Raw genomic sequence first — 23,386 nt, forward strand, 5'->3', positions numbered from 1 at the left:
AAGTCGTTTTGTCGTTCGATGAGTTTTTTAATCCGATCGAATTCTCACGAGTCTTCGACTGCCAATGCGAAGTAACAGGTCGTCCCCTTTTTATGGTCGTTGCGGAGGGATAATCTGTTTCACTCTGAAGTTGAAATTCTCCGTGACTTTGTTAAACTATTTTGAAACATTTGTGCGTGCGCAAATCGCAAACTATTGCGTGACGAGATCCGACAAGCCTTTCATATTTCCAGGTGGCCTATTTAATACGGAATAAAATCGTATCTGAGAACCTGTAAAGTTGTTTCGACTGACATATGTTCGGAAATTGAGTTGGGAAACTTGGAGGAAAGATTCAACGTAGTAAAATAATGGAAGTAAATCATGTAACAAAAATTCGAAATTGTAATATTTTCCGAGTTATTTGTCATTTTTTTTAATTTGATTTTTAACGCCGTGTTTTAAGTCGATAAGTGTTATCGTTTAGCCGCAAATCGACTTTTCATTTTTGGCTAGAATTTTACCTGTAAATGTAAATGTGACTTTACCTAACAAGACTTACCTAATGAAATTTTTAAAAGTCATTGTCACAATCCGTTATCTGCAATATGCTTTTTTGCTACGGAAGAGCTAATTAGAATGCAGATCAAGCGCGACGGCTTTATATAGAGGCTTATCCCAATAGAAACGTTCTTCTGCTAAGACATTGATCAACATACACAGAAGACTTGAAAGAGGATCATTCAAATTTGACAATATAAAGGGAGACGAAGGTATAAAAGAACTGCTGCAAGAGAAAAAGGAATACTTCAAAATGTGGAGGCTGACCCTTCAACGAGTACGAGATCTTCGGCCCTTTCATGTTTCAAAATTTAAAATTACCCGCGATTCTTAAATGTCATTTTGTTCACTGACGAGGCTGCATTCGGTCGTGATGGCATTGTAAATTTTCTAAATATGCATCATATTGAAAGAAAACATCAGCACCGGTTTTCTTTAAATGGGTGGGTAGGGATTATATGAGAGAATCTTATTATATGAGATAATCTTTAACGGATTGCTTAATGGGGAAATGTATTTGAAATTTCTCCAAGAGGAACTATCACCTTTGCTGGAAGAGGTACCCTTGCAGTGGTGACAAAACATGTGGTTAATACAAGATGGCTCTCCACCCCATTTTACATTGGCTGTACAAAGGTATTTAAATCGAGTACTTGAACATCGATGGATAGTTCGGGGTGAACCCATAGCGTAGCCGCCTCGCTCACTAGACCTTAATCCGATGGACTTCTTTTTTGGGGGGAACTTAACTTTAGTGTATGAAACACCTATGACGAAAATAATAAACGGTTCCGAAATCATTAGAAACAGCATTTATTAAAATGTATAAGAAAATGTTTATAAATGAACTGTTGGCATTTTGAAAATTAATTATAATTATCGTTGTATACTGTTGTTAAAAATTTAGTGCACGTCACTTGCAGGTTAATAATGCTGGCCTACATTTTCACTTGCATTTACGTAACTTTGATTTCACGAAAAGTGCCAGTTATGCCGGTAAGGTGTACCCCTGCCTATTTTAGCATCCCTTCGCAGACTCACTGCACTATACATAAATAGTGTCGTTTCATTGGTAGTTTCAGTTTCAAATCATTCGCCAGCTAGTTTCACACTTTGTTATCTAGTAAAGACGAATGAAAATTCTATAGAATTTTTGAAGTGGTATTTCTTAGACACTATTTTTTTACTTTACTTTAAGTTTAAAATGTCATTTTTACTATTGTATATTTTGGATTGCCAAAGAATATAGATACCTAGGTATTTAATATAACTTAATCCTTTTTAATGTTAAAAGTTTCTAGAGAGATAGAAATATTGGTGCCGGAGGATAGTCACTACCCTACACTTAACATCTCACTGACAATGACCACAGGCAAAAAGCAGATTCTCCCTATTAATTGACACCAACACAAATATAACTTAAAAATCCTCTTATATCGATACCCGACCTGCTTGAATATGGCGACGGTCAGTTTTCCGGTCCTGGCGAAATAGCTAACGCTTTTACCAATTATTTTACCAGTGTTTACGCTGCACCATCTGGGCTAAGTCACCATGTGACTTCTGGACATGATAGTTCATGCATCACCTTGAGCAGTCTTTCCGATGATTCAGTACTGCAATCATAGAGATTGTGCAGTTCCAATGCTAAAACCTTTGTCTTATCTTTTTGAGACACATTCTTTTCCTAGTAGCTGGAAGGAGGCTAGAATAACACCGGTCTTCAAACAGGGAAATAGCAGTAAACTCGCTGGTGTCTATATTATCACCTTTTGTGAGAGTTCTCGAGACGGCAATGTACCATGGTAATTTTAATCAGGTTAAAAATTTGACAGCGGAAGATCAGCATGTTTTTTTTAACAAACGTAGTACCCTTAGTAATTTGACATGCTTCTCTCAATTTACCTCTCAAGCATTGGATACTCTACTTCAAGTGGATGCCTTATACACAGACTTCTCGAAAGCTTTCGTTAGGGTTGACTATGACATTTTTCTCCACAAACTTGTGGAGATGGGCTTCGATGCAAATCTAGTATTGTATAGTAAAGTTCAGTACGTCGAGGTGCGAGGACATCCGTCCTATGAGGTCATTACTGGCATATCGAGTAAATTATTACTATTTGCAGATGACATGAAAGTATTTAGAGTTATCCGTAATCAAGATGACCGTCACCTTCTTCAGAAGGATCTTCAAATTGTTGACTCTTGGTGTAAACTCAACAGATTCCCATTAAATTTTGACAAATGTTTTTTTGTTGGCTTTGACTATTTTCTAGGCAATATAAAATTATTTTATTTGATACTAAGCTTTTGTTTGCTAGCCAAGGGAACAGGCACTAAAGGCACTCTACTTTAATTATGTTAGATCTAAGCTGAAGTATGGGGTCATAAGATGACAGCCTATTTTCAATAAATATATTATCCAATTAGAAAGAGTTTAAAGGCAATTTTCAAAATATCTAGCTTTTAAGTGTGTGTGTTTCCACAAAGACGTTTTGATTATAATGTTCTCTTAAAGCGATTCAAGAAACCGATATTAAATAATCGTAACGCGTCAATTCAATTTTTATTTAAATTATGTAGATCTCTGAGGGACTGTTCGGAATTATTAATAATAATAGATCGGTTTTCACCTTCGCGGGCAGTCAGAACATCTCCAATATTTGACCTTCCAACTCCCTCCACAAACTTCTTGGTCAGATATAGATATCAATTATCTAACACCGGCTCAGTTTACTTTGGCATTAAAAGATAGATTTTTACGTTTCGGATAATTATTGTAGATTCGGTTTTGAGTTTTATGTTTTTATTTTGTTTATATCTATAAAGTGTTTTATGTGGTTGCTTTTGGTTTTGATGGTTCTTTTCTATTTTGTTTATTGGTACGTTTTCGGTATTAGCAATTTTAATTTGACCTGGTACCTATAGTCAGCGAATTAATTGTCTAGTCATTGGACATTATATCTTTTAGACAATGAAGCTTATTATTATTATTATTTTTATTATGAAAAATTTCACAATTTTTTTAAAAATAATTGGAGATTGTAAGAACAATTTTTATTTTAAGAGACATCAGTGGCATAAAATCAATGTCTGCCAAAATAGACAGTTGAAATTCCGTACGTCCGCCGCTGGTGTATTTAAAAAAAAATGCTGTATTAAATATTGCCTCTCACACACACATACATGTACATATGTGCCAAATATCATTACAATATCTCAAGTGGTATAACACATATTAAAAAAAATATAATTTATTTTTGAAAAGTTTACCTCAAAAGTTAAGATGTTCAGGACATCTGTTCATGTAAAATTTTGGTCAATTTGAACTATCTAACTCGTAAATATATTATTTATATAAAGTAACAGCAGTATTTTATCAATATCTTTTCTACGAAAATATCAATGTCGGCTTTATCCGTTATCTACTTACTTTTAATGGCAAATCGAGCTTTAAGAACCCTGTATAAACTTAGTACTAAAAAAGTAGGGTTAGATATTTTTAAATATGATTTAATCGACTTATTCTATTCGTCCATTTATCCCTTCATTTTCAATGTCTACTTACTTGTCACATTTATGATATATCGTCCTGGAATTGTTCTCGCCGGTTGGCTGCACTAGCCGCGAAAAGGTACCAGTGGGCAGCACTGTGGTGCCAGCGATAAGCCATACTAGCCCAATGATGGCGGTGGCAGAACGCTTGGAGATCCGTGGCTTGAGTGGCCACATTATCAGCATATATTTGTCTATGCTGATTGCTACCTGAAAGTGTAAGTAAGTATGAGAAATTTAATCTGATGAATATAAACAATTAGTTTGGCAATTATGTTATTTTCCACTAACGAGATATTTTTTAAAATAAAGTGGTCAGACTGATTTCTTTCCACAAATACTTCTTAAAAAAATCATTATAGCACGTCACGGGAAGAAAAAAATCAATTTGGCTCAAAAATCCAATAAAAAATAATAAACGAAAGATATCATCGTTATAACATATACAAAGTGGTTTATTAATTGCATAATGTTTTATTTAGATTATAACACTTTGTTTTTAAATGTTAAACGCATCCTCCATTCCTTGAAGGACACTGAAATAAATAACTTTATGACATATTGTTAGTTCGATGGGCCAGCTTCATATTTAACTTAAAATATCTCAAAAAAATAATTATGTTATCGTTACAAAGAAGGAGTATGTTATTAATATATAAAAATTGCATTTGAATAAGAATTTCACCAGTGGAGCAGAATTTGGGAAAGTGTGTTATCTACATTTCCGGCCAAGTATGATAAAAAGATACGTCTACTGGTTTTAAAGTACTGGCACATTTAGATCTTTAAGTAAAACGTCCAGTAAATGAATGAGAAGCCAAATTTTATTAACATATATTTTACTATTATATATAAAAGATGGAACACTTGATTGATATCGCTAGGATGAACCATTTTCGGGGAAAATGCAGTTATAATAATTAATTATAAAAAATTGGAAAGCAGCATTGAAACCGAATTAATAGCTTTCTTATTTGTTAATTTTCATTTGGTAGCTCACTAACCTAAAACACTTTTAAAAAAATATATTAACCAGTAAGTCAGTAAGTTTAATTATAATTCCGTAATGAATGACACGAAGAATCGCGAAGCGAGTGTTCCTAATTTGATTCCCGGGATCATTAATTAGCCTTAAGAGAACTATCCGCTTCTCTGAGTTTAAGCTGGTCAATTTACTGGGCTACTTTGGTCTTCACTTGTTTGCAAAATATTCATCTAACCAGTTTTTTACGCCCTGCCCAAAGTGATAATGCTGAAAGAACATATCCGAGCAAGTATGTATGGGAATAATCTCAAACAATTCGGCCAGATAATTTGTAAGAAAATTCAAGTACAAACATTTAACAAAATAAAAATAAAATAAAAAATAAATAAAAGTAAAAAGAAAAGATAAAGACACGGTATTCTTGAAACAATTGTCATGTGAATATATATAATTTCATGAAAATCTGAAGTTTTAGTCCTTATTTATTTTGTTAAATGGGTTTTCATCAAGTAAAAGCCACCTCAGTTCAACGAACATTTAATCTATCTGACAGAATAGAACGATCTATGATATATCTGATACCGGCCCAAACATTCATAGAAAACCTATGTTGAAATATCGTTCTTCGAACGAGCCTCGAATTCTCCTTCATTGCATTTGTTTCATTCTAATTTATAGAAAAATTGAGATGTGATGAAATGGAAACATCATATCAGCAAACTTATAATGGTTCTAGCAATGTTGGTGATATCTGCCAGGGGCCTCAATTCTGCTTAGCGCTAACTCATAATCATAATTTCTTTTAGGCCGTCTTTGTGCACCTTTTTCTCAAAAAGGAACACGAGAAAATTTCTAAAAGTCAACCCACAAAAAATTTATTTCAGTTTTTGTTACCATTACCCCTCAAAATTTGACATTTATAATAATTTACCTAGCAGCTATAGCTTCTGGGATCTCGCATAACTCAGTTCGAATTTTACAATACTAGGCAACATCGAGATACGACACCACTGCTATTTCGAGAACTTACCAAAGTGTAGGCGCTGACAAACACGGAGAGCGAAGTGACGTAGCTGACCAACGGACACATGAACGTGCCGAAAGACCAGTACTGATCCAACAGGGCTACCACAGTGAACGGAACGCATAGCAGCGTGATCAGCATGTCGCCCACTGCCAAGTTCATGATGAAGTAGTTCGTCACCGTTTTCATACGCGGTGACGACATCACTACGTAGCACACAAACGTATTGCCCACTAATCCTATCACGAATATGATCGCGTAGCCGCTGTAGATGATGGAGCGGAACATCACGTTGCGCATGATGCTGTCTGGATGGATGAGCTCGCACGTGCCGTTAGTGTCAAGATCATCCAACATCAACTCCGTAGAGCTTTCCGCGAAGGTGAAAGGAGTGCTGGTTTCCATCGTGCTGATTCTGTTTTTGCACCCTCTAGGACATCTTGAGTTGCTACTGTTGGGTGATATGATTATGGGAGCGGTAGGTTTGGCGGATGAGACGGTGGGCGATCCATAATTGTTGAACTGAAACAAAAGAGGATGCTTTGTAAATTGATCTGTACAATTTGTAGATGTGGGAAGGACAAAATTAATTAAAATAATACTATAACACTAGAAGATACTAGGTTTTGTCATTTACTGGGTTTACCAAAAACTTAAATATTATTGATCCCATAAGAGGACAATTAAAAACGCTAACAAAATAAGACATTTTTAAATCTAACACAAATATATGTGTGATCAATCATGTTTTGAAGAGGAATTAATTTTGATCCTCAGCCAATACAATACGTTTACGTCTATCGACAATAGTACATTGGACAGGAGAAGTCATTCATAATACTAACCTAAAAGGAAGAGAAAAAATGATGCCCTAAAGATTTTTAACATAACTTTGAATGTCTTTTGCACATCACATTTTGGAAAACAAATAGGGTTCATACAGAAACAAATACGGTAGAGTTAAAATATTAAGTTTCTAAAACTAATCTCTACAACTATGAAGTTTTCGCTTTTTCAAACAGTGAACGTATACACCTTTTTTTGGACAAAATCTGTCACGAGGGCTGACGAACCCCAGAAACAGACAGGACATCGTAGCCTTGCGTCATCATTCCCAAAATAAAGCTAATTAATTGCCCCAGAACATAATTTAATAATTTTGAGAGTTTACTTATGACGTAAGAATAGTTACCTATCGCAGTTTTAAAAACTTTATTTTAAAAGAATTTTTGTCGGATCTGTGGGATGAACAGCATTTATGAGAACAATATTCTTTAAAAAAAACACTAAAGCAAGCCAGAGTAACGAAACCTAAGGCTCTTCGCCAACGGATAGCCTTAAATCCCTCATGAAAGAACGTGACAATGCCCTCAAAAAGTTTAAAAGCACTAAATCAGTTAATGACTGGAACTGGTACAAGGAGCTTCCCAACCAAACGGTATCTGTTGTAAGATCTGAAAAGCGAGCATACCTTAACTTTATTTCATGACAAAAAAAAACCTAAAACGACATGGACGGCACTTAGCATGCCTAATTTGCGCAACTGCCTTAATCGAAATTTACCACTTAATCTGGCACATCCAAATAGAATTAATAGTCATTCTGCTCAATATTTTGGACATATTTCAGTTACGTGTAATGACCAAATGGCGATATATAACATTCGGTAACACTAAGCAATTTCAATTCACCTTCACCAGCAGTACATATGGCGTAACACAATGTTAAATTGCTGTAGGCCAGTTATTGACCCACACATCACTAATATCATAAACAGCTGTATTGAAACTTTTATCAAAGCTGGAAGACCGGAATCGGAATTCTTTTACTCAAAGCCAAAACAGCAACAACTCTAAACAATCTGCGCAGTATAGCCATCCTTCCAGCATCTTCTAAAATTATATTATGCAGAACGGGTTTTGTAAAGGATTTAGCTCATCTGCAGACCTTGCGGTGGTTACTGGTTATTATTGAGGCCCATGATTGTGTTCTAGAAAGTGTTCCCAGGCAGCAAAAGGGTAGTCAAAATGACATCATTGACTAGTCAGAAATTACGAAAATGACGTCGTCTACGACGTCAGCAGTACGTGAATTTGGCCTATTAATGTCTCAGAGGAATGGTGTAATTTAAGTGACGTCTGTTTAAAATTAGTGCCATCAATTTTGGTCATTTGCAAATACCTTTTTTAAGCCAACTTAAAGTCAGATTTTGGTCTTTACTGTCGAAAAATATGATGATTTTTAAATTGTTTTTTTTGCAGTTGGGAAAATCGAAAGTAAATCACACGGAAACTGCCGCTTTAAGTTACATTGAATGCCTCCTGCGGTTACGGAAACTGGAGAATAGGAATGAATAAAGATAAGCCTTTCTTAAAAAAAAAAAAATATAACGGAAGTATAATATACAGGGTCTCCCATTTGGATTTTTCAAGATAATTAATATTTTTCATTCTGAATTCCCTGTATAAATGCTTCGAATTAACTTCAAGGCAAGTATTGGATAAATGATGTTATTACGTTTTGTCATTAAGTGAAGCCATCAACAAAAAAACTATTCTTACTTGAGTGATAAGGCAGGGGTGGGCCGGGTATATTTCTTTCTTTCTGATATATATCTCGAGTGTTCACCATTTGTGGCAGTGTTGAATAATCGTTTTTACTATGTGTTTCGAAAAAGCTATTTTACGAGAATATAACTATTTTATAAATTATTTGTCACTTGATGCAAAACACGTTGGGAAAAATGTGTATGAAACTTCAATCAGCAGCGGACTTATTCAACAAGAAACCTGTGTACTTACGAAAACGCCAATATCGTCGATAAGGGTATTAATAATATTATAATAACTTATTGATTTTCCAACTCCCCGTATAGACAATAGTGATCAGGACCTAATAAGAAGGAAAATATATTGTCTTTACCAAAGCGAATTTATTCCTACCTTGGATACACTGGAAAAGAAGCTAGAATTGTTGGTAAATGGGATTTAATTACAAAAAATAGATAAAAGGCAAGTAGTAATGGAATCTCACCGATTACGCACATGGAGATCCATGAAATTTAAAGCTATAGAGATTAGACAACAAATCCATAATTTTATCTAATGTTTTGTCCTTTAATACCTACCGGACCCGAGCCAGCCGATGAAGGCAGAGTTATGCCAGTTTCTAAAATTGTTGGCATAATTAAATTACAGTTGTTTAAAACCGCGTAAAAAGTGTAGTGCACAGTGCATTTTTCAAAAATGGCCATAAATCCGAAGACACTCAGTATAGACCATAAAAACCCTACATTAGGTTGTTGAGTATAAAAGGGAATATCTATTAATGTCATGACTTCTCACATATTTATGAATCACCGTGTATATTTAAAAATAATTTTAAATTGTTTCTTTTATTCTCGTCCATAGCGTATGCATTTAATATTTTTCCCTAAAACAAATAATAAACGAAATATATTACTTTGACACCCTCTAGAAGAATTTGAGAGTAGTTTAAATTAATTATTTCGTCCAAAGTCCATATTTGGAATTAATCAAGTCATTTTATGACGATATTCGGAGGTCATTTTTGTGATGTTTAGGAGACATCGTTTTTTGAAGTCGATTTGTTTTTCGGACCACTGACGAGTAACGACCACTTATGATTCGAAACTGACGTCACTTTGACGAGCCTCTGCTACCTGGATTCTTGTATTGCTTTATCACTTCAAGGCATTAACCACCGTCTTTTATTGTCCAATGCCTTATGAGTTTGAGAATGGATTATTAAATCTTGTCAAATATTATTTTTGTAAAATGTTACAAGTTCTGGTGAATGGTGCTTTTTTCAAAGACCAGCAATGTGCTTTCTGGGGTGTCCCAAGGCCACACTCCTTAAATCCATTACCCTAGGCAAGGTGCAAGCTTTTGCCGATAACATTGGTATTGGTATTGGTATTGGTATTAAAGGGGGGCGTCCAAGCACTTAGGCCACCAGATGGACCCGTTGTGCCTCCAGGCCGCTCTAGAGGGCGTCCAGAATGCCGCCCCTCCTGTAGAAGGTCAGCAACTCCTTTAGCCCAATACCGTGCACTGAGTCCGGATCGATCAGGGCCGTTCCGAAGACTCCCAATCTTGCCCATGTCAAGGCAGGGCACTCGGTGAGCAGATGATACGGGGTCTCCTCCCCTTCCATGCACCACCTACACTCCGGGTCGTCTCCAATGCCTAGCAAGCAGAGATGCCTCCTATGCCTGCTATGTCCTGTGTAGGCCCCTGTTAGTGCTCTACACTCCCTTCTGGTCAGTCTAAGCAGCTCCCTGGTCCGAGGAAGGGCGGGCCCATCCATCATAAGCCTCGCCTGCCTCATTCCCGTAGCAACTCTCCAGCCCCCCGCGGCCCGGTCTCTCGCCCAGGCTTCGAGAGCTCCCCGCCTCACACACGGGGCGATCCCCAAGCGGGGCTCTGACCCTATATGCCTATGCGAGGAGCCCTCCCTGGCTAAGGCGTCCGCTGCCTTATTGCCCCGGACACCGGTGTAACCCGGGACCCAGACCAACGTGACCTTTCTCTCCTCAGCCACCCTCCTCAGTACCCCTTTGCACTCCTTTATCAACAAGGAGCGCGTACGCACTGACTTCAGCGCCATGAGTGCACATCTACTATCCGAGCAGAAGAAGACTCTCCTGCTTCCGTAGTTGAGCCGAAGCACCTCTCTTTGCCAATGACATACAGTTATGTTATCACTTTCTGATTTTAATACTTGCACACTTACTTAATCATTCTGATCAACACGCGCTAAAACTGAATGCCTCCAAATTCAAATTGCTGCTATTTGGCAAGAAGATAAACAGAGATTTCTTAATGTCATATTTGAATATTGAATCACAATTTAACGTATAGTGGAACGGCACGTAACCTGCTGCTGTCCTGCTTGACTCTAATTTACTCTTTACCGAATACATAAAAATTCTTACCCAAACGCAATATATCTCACTTAAGCAACTTTACCCTAGTCGTCATTTTGTAAATACCAAAATGAAAGTTACATTCTGCAAGGCATTTTTAATCAATTTTAATAATTTGGAGCATTTGAAGGTGCAGAATTGTTTCTGTCGTTTGATATTTAACTTAAGAAAATCAGAACATATAAACATAAACTAGGTTTTAGTCTGGTTTACCAGGGTTAAATTTGAATAGGCTTAGGCCCTGGTATATTGCTAGTAAATTTATACTTTGATTATTATATTGCTATATTATATTATATTATATTGTGTTTTCCATTTATAATTTTTGAAGGGATTTTAAAAGACATCTTTTCGTTGTCCAATTCAATTTTTAATTTATTTTCGCTCTTTCGTGTATGACGAAATAAAGAGAGTTATCACAGAACGAACTACTAATTTTTGAAATCAATGTATTGTATTCAATTGCTTAAACCGTATTATCTGAAATTAAACATCATCTGCGAAAGCTGTAAATAGTACATCCGAATCTATAATGTCAAACTGGTTAATAAAATAAAAATTATCGGTCCCAGGATCGAACCTTGGTTTTCACCGGTTGAAACCTTCCACATTAATGAGATAAAAGTTTTAATATTTAAATAAGCCAATATCTTCTATTGTTGTCTGTTTGTTAAAAAAGATTTCAACAAATCAAAAGACCCATTAAAAAAATTTTTTTTCATTATAATTTAAAGCTTTTCTGATCGACATAGTTGACAGAGTTAGTTCTTAAGAAAGGACGATTGAGCAACTTATGGAAAATGTCTTGGTAAAACTATTTATTATGCTGAAATTCTGTTTACCAAAACTAACAGTTACAGCAAAGAGTTTTACTCGATAACGAATGTATTAACTTCCTGTAAGGTATTAGATCCAAAAGTGGATCTTTAAGTACAGATCACTTAACTGGGAGTATAGAACCGAAAAGCAGTATATTCTCAAACTAAATGAAAAAAAGAAATCTTGACAAGAATTTGTGGGGATGTCTTATCAAATACCGAAACTGGGCAGTATAACATTTTTTAATTGTGTGGTGAATCTAAAAGGGTTAAATTTGATTATATTTCACAGTGACCGCAAGCATCTCATATTTGATATTATTGAAAATATATTTTTTGATATTTTAGACAAAAAATGCATAGTATGCTAAACGGAATAGTGCCAGGAAGTTATCCTCTAGAATATAAAATAATTAAGACATTGTTTTGACATTGTCCAAAAAGGACGGTATTTATTAATTATTAAAATGGTTTATGCCAAGTTGAATTGAAAAAATTTCATAGGATTTAGGGTTCGGGTTTGTCGTTTCAGTTTCCAGACGTCCCGAATATTTCGTTCAAAAAACATTGCTTTTTCGATTTTTCCACCTGATTGCGTCTATTTTAATTTTTACTCTGACAAAAGATGAGTGTTACCCAATAAAATTTGATTTTAAATAAAAACCTGGCAATACCAATAACAGGATTCGCGATCCTGCATACAATGAAGGTTTTGTTTGCATGAAAATATTCAATATTGGATTCATGCACATGAAAGTATTCAGCAGGATTTACATAATAAACTTTTTTTTTAATATAAACAATCGAGACAACGTGCCTTCTGCCATTTTTGCCAAATATGATTCCTCAAATATAAACAAAAAAGCTATAAAACAATGCCGAAACTATATTTAAAAAATGACGTGATGTGGATAAAAAATATGATTTGTTAGAAAACAATTAAATATGTAGTTGAAGAAAATGAGAAACGTAAAAGTAGAAAATCGATGCAGCTTCGTCCTTTGTATTAACAAAGTACAAAGTCTCCAACATGATGAATACAGGGTGGCCCAAACTCGACTGCCTATTAGAAGTACATGGAGAATGATTAAACATAGGACTTTAAAAATTGATTTGCGGCCATAAGAGACTATAATCTCTATTTTTAAAATATTTGGGAGAATGCAAACCAAACACTAACTTAATTTTTAAATTTTGTAACATACAGTTACAGTTCCCTTTAGGTATTTTCGAAATAAAACTTAGTTGCAATATGATCGACACTTAAAGAAGACCATTATAATTCTTGCTATTTTGTTTTCCAAAGCCCACTCGGGATTTTACCGCACGGGTTTGGGAGCAATCTGTTGTTTTCGGAGATATCTCCCACGCCTTGAAATTTGACGTTTGTCAATTCTGACATTCATATCAGTGAACGTATTCGTGTTGTTTTGCAAAAATGCACCAAAAAACTAGCACAAAGAAAAATGTTATGCAATATATCAAATAATTTAAATACTACGTGCTATAAGCTACAATTAAAATCTAGTGGCCTAGTCGGTAAGTTAACTGACATTTATGATTTAAGTTTCCAACAGAAATTTTACATAACGTTCGAATGAACTGGTTTTTGGAGTTTTTATATTAATATCTTGCCAAGACCAATTGTACCATTTTTAAATATCCATGTCTCAGTACAAACGAAACAAAACGGAGGATTAGGACTTTTCTTATACGATATATCTATCCTTGGATGGTTTTTCTTCATTACAGTCTTTTTCTTTAAATAAATTACATAATGATCAATTGTAAAATTTAAATAATAAACAACATAACGTTTTGAATTTGTGTTTATTCCTTTGTTTATATGACATATCCAATAATGTATCTTTCTCTATCTAACATACACAGCCAAAAAGAGACAACAATAGCAGAACCGATAGGAACGATAAATAAATAGGTTTTTAATGGCACTAATAAATATTTTGTTTAAATGGTACGAAATGTAGTAATCTGTTAATCTTTCATTATTTTTAATTTGTTCAATTGTGATTTTTTTTTCGTGACGGTCCTAGAAAAAGTATAGTATGGAACACGTTTGCTAAACTCTTTATCTCACTCGTTTATTAAACACTCGCTCCGCTCGTGCCAAACAACCCCGTGACCGCACTTGTTGCGTAGTATACTTTTATACCAAATTTAAAACAGTATTCATCCCCACTTTAGAAGTTTTAAAATTATTTCTAGTGTGTTTTCCTGACGATAGTCCTTGACGAAATCGGGTCCAGTGAGATATGAGAAAAAGTTGAGTTCTTCAACCAGCCTTATCAAAGCGTTGTCAATAAAAAAAGAAAACGTATGGGTTGCCACGCGAGGCCCGAAATGCTCCGCACGGATTAACGCCCCTCGGTAACCGTCGACATATTTTCTTTACCTCGCTCTATTGAATTTTATTCAAATCATTATCGCGCCAAATAAATTATAACGTTTGGCGAAAATTGAATCGAAAAAGGAAACGGCAGGGCAAGGAAACGGCGGCGTTTTTCGTTCCCCTTCATTTTATGAGCGTCGTCGAAAAGGACCGCAAATCGCCCGCCCCTCTCCGCACCAAAGCGAAATCATATTTTATATTCTTTTCGAATTAAGGCAAACATCCCACTTCTGAGGCTTTAGCGGAACCTCGACTTTGTCGCGGTTTTTGCGTCCCGCTGGCTTTCCGGAACACGTCATGAATTTTTGATATACCCGGGCGGCTCGTCGACGACGGGACCGGCCTTGAATTACGAAGCGAAAAATTAAAATCGAACTTGTCGCAGTTAATGCGGAAATGTTGTTTAATTTGATTAAAAAGCCATCAATTTTACGGGCAAACACGCGGCGCCTAGCTGCCGCCGAAAATCCGTTTTCGAAAATAACGCGAACAGCAAACGAAAAATGTTGGATTTGATTTAAGATTTTGTTGTGGAACGATTTATTGCGAAATGCTCGCGTTATTTTCGTCCGACTATCATACGTATTGCCGGACCGCGTAAGCGTAAACGAAACTTGTGGAAATATTGATCTGTATTTTGAATTGTTAATTTCGATTTATCGCAATTAAATAAAAACTATTAAGAAGCAGAAAAAGATTTTTTGGTCTATTCGAAGTACCTGGTGGTCGTAATAGGTATGTTTTAACAGGAGTGCGGGAAGCGTCACTTTACCACGTCAGTGTCGTTTCCCATGAATCCGAGCCACTTCGGATATTTCCGGGATTTTACCGCACTCGTTTATTAAAAACTCGCTCCGCTCGAGTCAAATAAACTCGTGAGTCAAATGCCGTTTACCGCACTTGAATTGAATTGAATGTCGTGTAAACAACAAAACTAACCAAAACTAATGAAACCATTATTTCATTATGCAATTTTTTTTCAATTCCACCAATCCTATGTATTAAAAAAAAAATATGTCGTATTACGCGAATTCTGTAAGAATATTGGGGAAACTGTGGGAGCACCAAAATCACAAACGAAGCATATTAAGGAAACATAATTATAACATTTCTAAAGTAAATATAGAGCAATAATTGCATTCCGGGGATGCAGAAAGAAGCCAACATTTCTCGATTCTCCAAAAAACTCAATATGACCCAAAGTTGGACACCAGGGTTATATGTTTCGATTGAGCAAGTTGTATTGGTAGTTATAATTTAAAGGCAGATCTATATCTAGTAATTTTTAATCAAGTATTACCGGGCTTATTAAATAAATAAATAAATTTTCTCAAAATTTATTTTCAGCAGGACGGCATATTTGCCTGCACTGCTGGATTGGTACAAATGGATTTCTAGGTCGCCGTATCTCTCAATATTTGATTGTTTCGTTTGTCCTTATTTAAAAAAGAAAATTTACTATGCTATGAAGCAGTTACAAAACTGATGTTTAATGAAATTAATTATGATGAATACTGTAACAAAAATTCAATAAGTTTATCAGGTTCAGAAAAAAAAATTAAGAAGTGCATAGAGTGATACATCATTTTAATGAGGTACCAACAAATATGCTGTATTCCATTAAAAAAATACTATATTTAGGCTATATCTCGACGCGGTCTGTTTACAAAATTTGTTGACTCCACCACTGGATTCTACGTATATTCTGTTTTATCTTTTTCCTATCTTAAAGCATGTCCAAAATAGGATACCGAAAAGCGCAAAATTTCTGTTTCACCCTGTGTCTCAGGTGGCATAATTCTGCTTGCAGTATTCAAAGTTTCACGAAAAACTGATAAAGGGTCGCAAAAACCGCAAAGTTTTGTCCATGCACCATCCGAGAAACTTGTGATTATAAAGTATTTGGGACACAGTGTACATATGTGCATGTCTGTTTCATCGACGCCCATGGAGATACGGCCTTTGTACGTACCTTTGAGATATCTATGATATCTTGTGAAGTACAAAAAACGATTTAATAAAAGGTAATAAAAGGACCTTGCCATTCAGATTTGTTAGAGAAAAATGAAACACAATAATTACATAATTACAAATAATTTTCCTGTTTTCCATGTCGAATTTTAATTTTCGATGTAATTCGGCACTAATTCCATAATCTATAAACAATGCTCTTACTGATGGAGCGAACAGTAAAGTCAACGGTTAATATTATTTCCGAGCAAACAAATAACAACCCCGTCGTGTTGGTAATTCAAAATCTGTTATTGTTGCATTTCCAATTGTATGTCAACAGCAGGTCTAAATTTTGCATATTTGTATGGTATCGGATACACACATGAAACGTGTCACTTGCGTATTGAGTTGGTTAGTGAGTTTATTTGCAAGCGCTACTATTAAAAAATCTATGGAGCACTTAAAAATCTTCCAGATATTGAAATCCCCGATAGTATTTATAAAAGTTGTGAGTTGTATTCCCCCATTGAGGATTTTTTTATATTATAAATGTTTTGTGCCAAACACTAAGAAAGGTAATATCCATTCACATCAAGACCAAAAGGTGATTTTTTCACGACCTCAAATACTCATTTTTCCTTTAAAATTTTATGGATTTATCTTGCACCAACTAGAAAAACATTTAGATGTTTACCAACAAGAAACAAAAATTTGGTCAAGTTTCATTAAAGGAAAACGAATAATAGAAAATATTTGATACTTAAAGATCCCTTCAAATCAAATTCAGGAAGCTGGACTTAAGACGGCGCTTTACATAGTTTTGAATAGTTTACACAAACTTAAAGAAAATTGAGATTATTTACAACTTTAATTAGTGCAAAATGGGCAGACTCTGAGGTCCTGACTTAACCCCTATGGATATTGTTTTATAGGAGTAGATATTTAACATCGAACGTTTATATAGAATTGAGTAATATGATATGTTCATATTGTGCAAAATATAAATACTTAATATAATATACAGTATCGCCACTAAAGTCCCTCATCATATCACCGTAGTGTAGTCCATCTACGTACGTTGATTCCAATTTTTCTAAATTGGGATGTGCTGCATTTCCAATAAAAATATTCAAAATTTTGAAAAATAATTTAATTTTTTAAATTCTTAAATGCAAAAACTTAAAAGCTTTGCTAAATTATTTACTTATTATTTTTTATGGACAAATCATCCCTATTATCAAAATTTTCCAAAACTCATTAATAAACAATGTATAATATAATATCAGTCGAGATAGCAAACTAATTGATTTTTGACGTCAGATTCACGCCATCCAATAAAAATACTATTTTGTAAAATACAGAAATTACTTACACCGATAAATTACCGATAAATTACCGATACCGATCTACATTTTTAACTCAATCAATCACAAACCATTTATATGGGATAAAAAGGTTAGAATAATTTTATGATACTTTCAAACAAATATCGAAATTACCAGTGAAAAACTAATTTAATCTATAAATATAAGCAAAATCCGTTGCGGTGTCTATCGTTGGTGAGATTAGGGCAATAATTATAGAATCAATATGTAAAAAATAAAATTAAGTTTGACTTCCATTATCATTAAAATAGCTGAGTACTTAACATACTTTCAATTTTTGAAATTACTAGCGTTTTCATGTATGAAATAATTTCTGAGTAAATTTCAAAACTTCAAATTAAAAATGTTATTCTGTTAAGTGGACTATGCGTTATAATCAATTTGATATTAAATTGCAAATTGCAAATATTGAATAAAAAAAATTAAATTGACTTTTTAAATTCTAAAAAATTGTTCTCGGACGAGAGGTTATTGTTTAATGTATTCAATCGATACTTGGTGAAAATCCATAATCGTTTCTTTGATAACAAAACTTTACTAGGACTTTCACATATATTGGGGCAATTAATTTTCCTGAAGTTTTAAACATAATTTTTAGATTATGTCGAAGTTGGATACTTTCTCACTGGAGTTTCCGAAATATGTTCAAATATTCTATTTAGAAGGAGATTCTTTGATCAATAGAAAAACAATTTTTAAACAATTATGGTATTGTTTTTTCTTTTGAAATTTTGTCTATGATGTTTTTCATTAAATCTGTATAATGTAATTTATGAATTCGTACTTTTTCCATTTTCCATAAACCTTCCTGTATTGATACTACCACTCTAAATTTTGCATGCCATTCATATTCACATAAATTGGCTGTTTTTCAAGTATAATTCACAGATTAATGTATATAGCATGAAATTCTACACATTTAATAACTGAGTTGAATCAAACTCGAGATAGTCATACAAATAGCTTCTAATAACGATTATTTGTAAACATCACAGACAAAATGCTATAGAATAAATAATAACATAACTGATTAAAATTGATTTTTCAGTAGTCAACGAAACTCCTACTGCATCTTTCGCAAACTCCAATGAAAAATGTCTAAGTTCTTAAGTAAACATAATGTTAAACTAACAGTTCTTTGGGAAAATTAATTAAAAAAATCGAAAAATCCGGTGTATATTGGACACTTTTTTCATTGGAGTTGGAGTTGATGTGTTAAGATATTATATCTAGATGGAGGTTTTTTTGACTATTGAAAAAATAGTTTTTTAAACAATAATTGTATCGTTTTTTGTTTAGTATTATGATGTTAGGTAAATAAATAATAAATAAATAAATAGAAGCTATTAGTTAGATGAGTTTTAAGTCAGCAGTAAAATCTGTATATTCTGATGAAATGGATATTAATATCTGATTTAATACTTTCTCCGTTTGATCCTACTATGCCAAACTCCTCTTGCCATTCATATTCACAGAAATTAGCACACTTTTTAAAGTATGATACATAGAATAATTCACATAACATTAAATTCTACAGATTGTAGAACTGAAATCAAACTCAAAATCAGCTAACAAAAGTCCAACAAATAAAATCAAAAGATCAAGGGTATATAAACCTTCTTGTTATGATTTTCCCAAAACGTATTTAGGCCAAACTGAAACATATCTTAGTAAACGAATAAAAGATCATCATAATTTATTCGCCAATGAAAAGCTTAATTTCAAATATGCATATCATTTATTTTCAAATGTTACATTTTTACAAGTAAAATGGCATATTAAATTTACTTGAAGCTTGGGTAACAAATTAAAAAAATCAAATATTCTTTTAAATAATCAATTAGTTCTTAATAATTCACCCCCATTAAACTTATTTTTATCAAGACTTAATTATTATTGATTTTATATATACATACGTACATGAATTTTCTTAGTTTGAAAAATTTACAGTGTTAGCGAACATGTGAAAGCTCTATTTTATTTTCCAAAAAAGGTATTAAGCCATTGTTGGAGATATAATAGCAAGAACAAAAGTCCTACCTTAAAAAAATTGCACCATAAAACCGGGCAATGCGTTCGTAAGTCTAGGGAACTTCTGGAAAACTTTAAATCCGAATTTGCAACAATCCTTTCAAACTTGAAACTTTGTAGAACTACGATGCCAAAGAACTTTTCGAACAGGTGGTTTTCAACGACCCTTTTCCGCGCTGTCGCCGACGCCGTGAGTTTAGCAGGACTGCGAAACGTACCGAGGCAGGATTCACCACGTTTTCATTCATGAAAAGTCCGCGCGCCTGCGGCCACTATTTTCGTTCGTCGGCAAAGAGACTCCGAAATCCCGATTTCGTTTTAAAATCCCTCGGGATACTCCGCACGAGCCCTTTAATTCCCCCGTATTTGTATCGAAACGTTTTCCGTTTTTGTTTTACTTTTCGTGCGTTAATTACGGCTCCATATTTGATTTTAAATTTGATAAATTTATTTCGTTCGATTGTAAACTGTAAATACAGGGAACTGTTAAAATATCGAACAAATTCAATTTAAAAGCAGGTATTGGATTTTAAGATAAGTTGCCGCACATGATCATCAAGTACAAAAAGTAAATGTCGATACGAAGTTCTTTTTTTTTTTAATGAAACGCCATTTTTTAAATCCATTTTTGAATGCTGCGATAAGTTTTGATGCACAATTGAAGTAGCATATACTTTTCTCTGACTTTTTATGTGCAAATGAATTAAAACAGATACTTAATTTTGGTAAGGTAGTACTAGTAAAGTTTCTAAATTATTACAAATATATTTCTATCAGTACCGAAATTAGATGTTGCTTATTAGCGTAGCTTCAAATAATGATGTTACCCAAAGACCAGCGTTGCGTGTATTAAAAGAAGAAAACTATCATCCGTACAAGATTCCATTAATACAGGAGCTGGTCCCGACCGCAGACCTTAACCCTTAATAATTTGCACCTTAAGTACATTTTTCCATCGTTGGATACTGCTTAGTGATAAATGTATTAACGGTAGGATAAATAAACAAAATTGTAGTCATTGGAGTACAAATAATCCTCATTGGATGAGCGAAAATCATAACATCATAAAAAATCATGGGCAGGAATTTTGATTAATGAAATTGTTGGATTTTATTTCTTTTATCAAAATGCTAATGGAGCCCGTGGATATTTAGATAGGTTATTTCCCACACAGCGGATTGGGAGAAGGCGATCAAAACATTGGCCAGCAAGATCACCCGATTTAAAATCAAAAGTGTATAAGGGAAAACCACAAAATTTAGATGATTTGAAATGTAGAATTAGAGACGAAATAAGACGCATTGTGATATAGGGCATACTACATGAATTATGTGTGAAATTTGACGCAGAATTGGAAAATAGATATAAAAATGGCGTTCCCTTAAAAAAGGAGCTTTTTAGATTATTTACTTAAGAAGTTGGACACTTTTTCTTTGAAGTTGATATGTTAAGGTATTATATCTAGATGGAGGTTTTTTGGCTATTGCAAAAATAGTTTTTCAAACAATAATGGTATCGTTTTTTTCTTTAGTATTTTGTCTATGATGTTCGGTAAATAAATAAAAAATTAATAAATGGAAGTTATGTGTTAGATGATATTTAATTCAGTTGTAAAATGTGTATATTTTAATGAAATGGAATTTAATATCTGGATTAAGACTTTCTCCATTTGGTCCTACTATTCCAAATTCTTCTAACCAAAACTTTTCAAAATATGATTCATAGAATAATCTATATAACATTAAATTCTACAGATTGTACAACTGAGAAAAAACAAAATCAAAATCAGTAAACAAATAGCGTTTAATACCGGTTATTTGCATTGTTAGCAATACCATAAATGTTTAAAAATAATGTATCCAATGGTCAATATATGTTTTTTAAATAAACGTAATCTAAAAATAACTTTTAAAATTAACAATTCTTTGGGAAAATTAATTAAAAATAACAACAGTACGACAAATAAAATCAAACATCAAGGGTATATCTTTCTTGTAATGATTGCCCCAAAACGAATATAAGCCAAACAGGAAGATGTTTTAAGAAACGAACTAAAGCAATTCCTTCAATCATAGCTTCCATTAAGAAAATTGCGCATCTAAATGAAACCTAGAGAATTGAAATTTTAATTTAATTATAAGATCTACAGTGAGTAAAACTGAGAGAAAATGTATAGACACAGGGCATGTCAAAGATCGTCTACTTCTACAAAAACTAATGACAATACAGGATTAATCATTTTATTAGAAACTGAGGATAATCCCTATCTTGTATCTTCGTATGCGTATGTAGTGTTGGTAATTAAGCAACCAAGATAGTCAAAATTTTGTATCACTATATAGCCTGCAACTTATGATGTCTGTGGAGAATTTTTGTCTTACCTATCAACAATCATTATTTTCGTTTTCGATTTATTTATTTTTAAATCATATTTTTTGATGACAGTCTGCTCATAATTTCTGTTATGGCTGCCATCGGCGTAGCGCAGGTTGTTAATCCGCTTTTCACGAACAGATATGCCGTCTTTCCACTCTCCTAGAGCCTGACGTATTCGCTATAAGTGTTAGATAAGATTGGTGAAAGAATGCAGACCTGTCTAAACCCTGAAGGTTGTGGACCAGTTGAACCAGGTGTTTTGCGGTACCTCCAGTTTACTTTAGCAAACGTTTTTCGATAGTCTACAAAGCAGAGATGCATTGGAATATAAAATTCTCTAGCCTTTTCAATAACTTGCCTGGTATTTGATATTTGTTGCCTAGTTCGTTTTCCTGGTACAAAACCTGCTTGCTAATCTGTGGTAGAAGATATGATTTAAGACGGTTTTGTATGAGATGCAGCAAGACCTTACTGGTGTGAGATATAAGATATAGTTGTTGCACTCCAAGGGAGAACTTTTTTTGAATGTTGGAATAAACAGCAGCTCTCCCCAGTCGGCTAGTCACTGTTTTGTTTTTTCCCTTGTCCAAAGACTTTAAGACCTCTGCCGTTATTTGTTCCGCACCTGGTGATTTTTTGTTTCGGAGAAGTTTTATATCGGGCTCCTGGGGGGTATTAATATATTCTGGTAGTAGTTCGAAAGTAATTTTGTAAAGTTTTTCATAATACTACGAAACTTCTGCTACACCATTGACGTAATTTGTGGTTTCTCCTTCCTCGTTTGTTATTGCTTGGTGCGTAGTTTGTATTCTTTGGAGAGATATCTTATTTTATTAAACAATTCCCGAGACTGATTGTTTGTTGAAGTGTTCCTCTAGTTCCCTATAGAACCCTACGATGTGTTGTTTTTGGGGATTTTTATTTTGACGATTCCACGGCTTTATTTATCCATTCTTTAGTGCTCGTTATTTTATTTTTAGTTATCGCCGAACCTTTTAAAAAGTTCTACATCGATGTTTGGTCTAAGATTGATATTAACACAACAAACGTCCTCACAAAATAGATGTTATTGGATTTTATTTCTTCGATCAAAATCCTACTGGAGCCCGACATTTCTTCAAAGTAACTTAATTTGTACTCTCGCAATTTCTTTCCTAAATTCAAATCAGCCAGATAGAAACATTTTATTGCAACAGGATGGTGCTCCACCCCATTTTACTAGACACATGCTGACAAGATCACCAGGTGTTACTCCATTGGATTTTTTTCTTCTGGGGATATTTCAAAGCAAAAAGTTCAAGGAAAACCCCGTAAAATTTAGACGTTTTGAAATTTAGAATTAGATAGGAAATAGGGCAAAT

At 34.0% G+C, this 23,386-nt stretch overlaps 1 protein-coding gene across 1 annotated transcript in view; it reads right to left on the reverse strand.

The window, feature by feature from the left end:
• Window positions 1-19,836, reverse strand: part of LOC132702206 (RYamide receptor-like) — a 147,945-nt gene extending 128,109 nt beyond the window's left edge. The window contains exons 1-3 of the mRNA XM_060670708.1: window positions 19,659-19,836; window positions 6,111-6,626; window positions 4,109-4,305 (exon numbers count right to left, since the gene is read on the reverse strand). Of these exons, the coding sequence (XP_060526691.1) occupies window positions 4,109-4,305; window positions 6,111-6,509 (596 nt within the window). The 5' untranslated portion in view covers window positions 6,510-6,626; window positions 19,659-19,836. The remainder of the gene's footprint in view (window positions 1-4,108; window positions 4,306-6,110; window positions 6,627-19,658) is intronic.
• Window positions 19,837-23,386: the final 3,550 nt, after the last annotated feature.

Source organism: Cylas formicarius, unplaced genomic scaffold (genome assembly GCF_029955315.1).
Source record: "Cylas formicarius isolate icCylForm1 unplaced genomic scaffold, icCylForm1.1 PGA_scaffold_5__7_contigs__length_24384050, whole genome shotgun sequence".
In the NCBI taxonomy this organism is placed as follows: domain Eukaryota; kingdom Metazoa; phylum Arthropoda; class Insecta; order Coleoptera; family Brentidae; genus Cylas; species Cylas formicarius.